The sequence below is a fragment of the Sinocyclocheilus rhinocerous genome, unplaced genomic scaffold (genome assembly GCF_001515625.1).
Source record: "Sinocyclocheilus rhinocerous isolate Xijiao unplaced genomic scaffold, SAMN03320098_v1.1 scaffold12403, whole genome shotgun sequence".
Classification (NCBI taxonomy): domain Eukaryota; kingdom Metazoa; phylum Chordata; class Actinopteri; order Cypriniformes; family Cyprinidae; genus Sinocyclocheilus; species Sinocyclocheilus rhinocerous.
The window spans coordinates 3,303-8,160 of NW_015658675.1; the positions used below are offsets into that span (position 1 = coordinate 3,303).

Consider the following 4,858-nt stretch of genomic DNA (forward strand, 5'->3'; position numbering starts at 1 on the left):
AGCAAGCGAGCTGTTGGCATTTAGAGAGCACTGAGGGCAGGCATCAAGGGAGCAAACTAGTGAAACGTTGCATGTGCAAAAGAGAAGGTCCGCACACATCCAAAAACGTATTTTAAATGCTAAATTTAAATTTAAATGTTTTAGTTTTTTTGAAATGTTGTATGCATTTGTCATTTTTATTTAATTTCTTTTATTTTCTTAAATGTGTGTATATATATATATATATATAGTATTATATAGAGTTTTAGCTTTTAGTTTTAATTACTTTTTCTTATTTGTAAGTCGCTTTGGATAAAAGCGTCTGCTAAATGACTAAAAGTAAAAGTAAAGTAAAGAATCAAGCAGTTTAATTTAAGTCTTCTGAAAAGACACAGCCCATCGCTTTATATTATAAACAGATTTATTTTAGGCTTTTATTCACACATAAACACACATGCATAGAGTGCATCAAATTTGGTAAAGATGCACTATAATTTGAATGTTACCCAATTTTTTTTATTTTTATTTATACATTAAAAAGTATATTTGCTTGTGACATGGTGACGTTGATTCTTGGCCAGAATGAGCAGTAAAGTGGACTAGACATGATCCCGATAGACAATGAGTGTATTGTTGTAGTTTTGACTGTGACACATACTGTATAAGCTTTCAGGGGTGTACTCAACATTATGACATACTGACATTCTGAGTTTAATGTGCTAGTGTTGCTGAAGAAATGGACAACCAAGTCTATTAGCAGCCTCCCCCTGGCAGTGGGAGGTTTCAGTCATGGCTATTTGTCTTTTGCAGTCTTTAGACCAATGTTATCTTTGAGGTTGCCCTCTGCCTGCCAAGTATTTCCTTATTGAATATATGACAATGAAGGCAGGCAACAATAGATACTTTTATCTTGCTCTTAGCATGTTTTGAAGCAGAAACATTACCTCATTTACACAAGATGCATTGTGATATTGAGTTTTGTACATTGTAATGCAGCCTTTGTCGGCCCAGATGCCTCTGAGCTAAGACCCAAATGCATGTGCCCTCACACAAAAGGATCTGGCTTGCTATTCATTCAGAGAAAGAAAATAAAAGATGGGCGAGTGTTTGGGTTTTTAGACAACCAAAGGCCAAAATGTCCTTTATTTTATTAATGGTGCTTGCAAAGTCAAGAATCACTATTGTTGTTGCTCATACTTATAATTATGTATTCTAACCATCTCCCCAATGTGAAGAATTTAAGTAAAGAATGTAGTTTGTGCTACATAAATGATGCCTCAGATAGCGTGGCTTGTTGAGGAATTATGCTCCTTTTCCAAGTGATCATGAACATTTTTGTCTGTTGGATAATAAAACAGGTCACCTTTATTTATATAGCGCTTTTAACAATACAGATTGTCTCAAAGCAACTTTAAAGCATTAAATAGGAAAATAGTGTGTCAATCAGTGTTAATTTTGACAGGCATTTTTGATTTAGTCTTATGCCGGGTTCAGACTACACAATATTTTTGTCGGTCACGATAGTCACTGTGTCAGATTACACGATTTTGAATCTTGTCGTGTCGTGGACAAGAAACATGTCAGACTACACGTTGCTTCCCGACCATTCATCGCGTGCTGTCTTTAACGACGCGCGTGATGTCATCAAGAAGGCGGAACTAGCGACTGACTTCCGAAAACAAGAGTGTAAACATTGCTGAAGCGCTTCCGCTATAGTTCGCCAGCATTTTTCTTTCTTTGTTCTGTCGTGGTAGTCCCTCGATGACACATCATACAGGCAGGAGTACTGTTGCCACAGCTCCACGAACCTTTCCTCCATCTCATAATTCCACCTAGCAGCACCATCATCTCTCTTTTGTTTAGCCATGTTTGAAACCCGTGTATGAAAGAGCATCTGTGCTGCTATTGGTCAACATCACCAATGTGACAGAACTCGTCGTGGACGACAGAAAAAAAATGAAATATGCTAGTCTTTCTGTCGTGAAGCATCACAGATGTGGAATCGGTTGTCGTCTTAAACATGCTAGACTTTCTGTCGTGATGTTGTGAAGCATCGCAGACACTGAATCGGTTGTCGTCCACTATGACACGCTACACGTGCTGAAACGATAGAATCTTGCGTCCCGACGCCCATTGTCGTTTACGAATCCCCACAACACCCTACGTCAAGCAAATTGTGGCAAAATCGGGCTAAAATCGTGTAGTCTGAACCGGGCATTAGTCTTTATCTTGAGATGAAAATGCTTAATAGTCACATTTTAGTCATTTGCGTCTTTCATAGTTTGTCTAGTTTTAGTCGACGAAAAGTCATTGCATTTTTGTCATCTTTTAGTCATTACTTTTAGTCAAGTTGCAGTTACCAACATTTATTTTGGTAGCTATTTTATATGTAGTCTTCAAACAAAAATAGTCATTTATTCTTCTCTCTTTAGACCAAATCAATTAAGCTTATGATTGAAAAACAAGCAGAATAAGACAACAAGACAAATACGAAAGAGATACAAATTATTATTATTATTTTTTTTTTCAGATACAGTAGGTTTACTTAAAATATTTATTTAACGTCTTTTGTTGGTTAACATTAATGACACGGATAGGTACTTAATTAGGAATGCTGTTCCTTTAAGACAAAAGGCATGCATGTAATACTGACACACGTTCAGTTTTCACCCACCTGGGGCCCGTTCTTCGTACGTCGCTAACTCAGTTAACGTTAGCTGGATTTGACTGTTGACGATTTGGCATGATCTTGGATAGTTTGGTTCTTCGAAGCTCATCCCGGAGTTGCTGTCATAGCAACAGGTCCATAAGCTTAAACCTGCTCCGGAGCAGGCTTATTTCATGTAAACAGGATTAGATGGCATCTTTTTAAGCAGAATTGTTACTTAAAATCTGTCCGTTACCAACGCTACTTTATTACAAGGGTACCCTACTAATCCAGGGACAATAATTTAAAATAATAATTTAAAAATTAATTTAAAGATAATATAATAATGTTGTGTAGTCTTTAATACTATAGACACAGCCAGTTTTACTCAGCCAGAAGAACGGGCCCCAGGTTGGAGTTTATTGAAGGAAAACTTAATAGTGAATGTGTTCCCTAATCTACAGTGTTACCTTAACATCGACTAATACTCTAAGGCAAATTAGTTTACATGTAAGAGGTTTTTTGAATTTATTCCTCTGCGTTCAACTACAGCTGATTCCATCGCTACAGCACTAAAAGAGCGTCTTGCTGTCATCCTTCCAGAGGATCAGAAGAATAAACTCATCTCCCAAGCGTATGATGGAGCCAGCATGATGAGGGGTGCCACTGCAGGTGTTCAAAGGAAGATGCAAGATGTGTACCCAAATGCCCATTACATCCACTGCTATGCACATCAACTCAATCTGATAATGCAACAGGCCACTTCTCACATACCCAAAGTGAGAATTTTTTTTTCTGACCTTGGAGGATTTGCCAGCTTTTTCTCAAGATCACCCAAGTGCACAGGTGTTCTTGATAAAGTAGTTGCCCATAGACTACCAACATCAAGCAGAGTCAGATGGAACTTCCACAGCCGTGCCATCAATTCAGTGTTTGAGCACAGAGAGGACCTCATCTGCTGTTTTCAAACTATACGAGACTCAGGTGACTTTGACCCTGTTACCGTCAGAGAGGCAGGAACCTTTGCCATGCTGCTGGAGGATCAGGATTTTAATTTTTTTCTGCAACTTTTCCACAACATCATGCCACATGTGGACCACTTCTATGCCAAACTCCAGAAGAAGGACATAGATTCAGTCCACATCAGGGGGAGCATCCAGCAGTTCCAGCAGGACATACAGAAGATCAGGTAGCAGCTGTATTCCTTGTTTTGCATTTATTATTATTTTTTTTTATTATTATTATTATTATTGATACATTTTCTTATTCCTTTACAGAAATTCTCTCCATTCCCTGGTTGACCAAAGCAGTGAAGGTGGTTCTCAACCGAAGAGGCAGCGGTCACTCAGTCCAGAGGTCCATGAACGGATTGCAGCAGAAGTGAGTTTTTATTGCAGTCAAAACAAACCATTACCAACAAGTTAAACTGCATTGTTTATTTACCTTCTATGGGTACTTGTAAATGTCTTCTCATGTCTTTGATTTTATTAAAAAATTTGCTTAAGTATTGTAGCAAAGAGTAGATCCTTAAGATAAAGAAACATTTAAATATAAATAATAATAATAAATTTGCCCATTGGTTTTGATAACTTTACTATGAGAGGATTACTATTCCTTGTTTGTGGGATCAATGTGAGGAGCAATAATATGGTAGTCACCAAAGACTTTTACAATTACCCACAGAAGGTAAATGAAACAATGCAGTTTAATTTGTTGCAAATTAATTTGTTGCAAGCACAATGGCTTGTGTAGATGATACAGTTATACAATGACCATGTCTCTTTTCAAATAAGAGTCTTTAAGTGTCTCATTATAGAAGCATTATATAAAAAAAGTTAATAAGTATTTTGGAGATCAGTTTTGTTGATTATAAGCTGATTACATTGGGCTTTATGAAACTATAATAAATGTATATGCATTTTTTATATACTGCAAGGCTATCTTTTTAACCATTTACACAGTCTTTAAACTGATCTAAAAGTAGGCCTGTCTCGATAATTAAATAACCGTCTAACCGCGATTATTTGATCTAACCGCGGTTGTTTCAGACAACCGCGATTATTGTGCTTTTTATACAAGACAAGGGGGAGTCATACACCAAAAGAAACAGAAGAGCACCAGTTTGCTTTTCATGGACTGTATAGCCTATACAGGGCTCCAGACTCATTCTTCCCACTGGTTGCTCTTTTGCAACTAACTTTCTCAGCTGGTCGCACGAGCACATGATTTGGT

General features: G+C 37.4%; 1 protein-coding gene across 1 annotated transcript in view; it reads left to right on the plus strand.

Annotated features, from left to right (window-relative positions):
• Window positions 1-3,148: 3,148 nt before the first annotated feature.
• LOC107722802 (uncharacterized) overlaps window positions 3,149-4,858 on the plus strand; it is an 8,362-nt gene continuing 6,652 nt past the window's right edge. Inside the window, exon 1 of the mRNA XM_016531282.1 lies at window positions 3,149-3,815. Coding sequence (XP_016386768.1) covers window positions 3,277-3,815 — 539 coding nt within the window. The 5' untranslated portion in view covers window positions 3,149-3,276. The remainder of the gene's footprint in view (window positions 3,816-4,858) is intronic.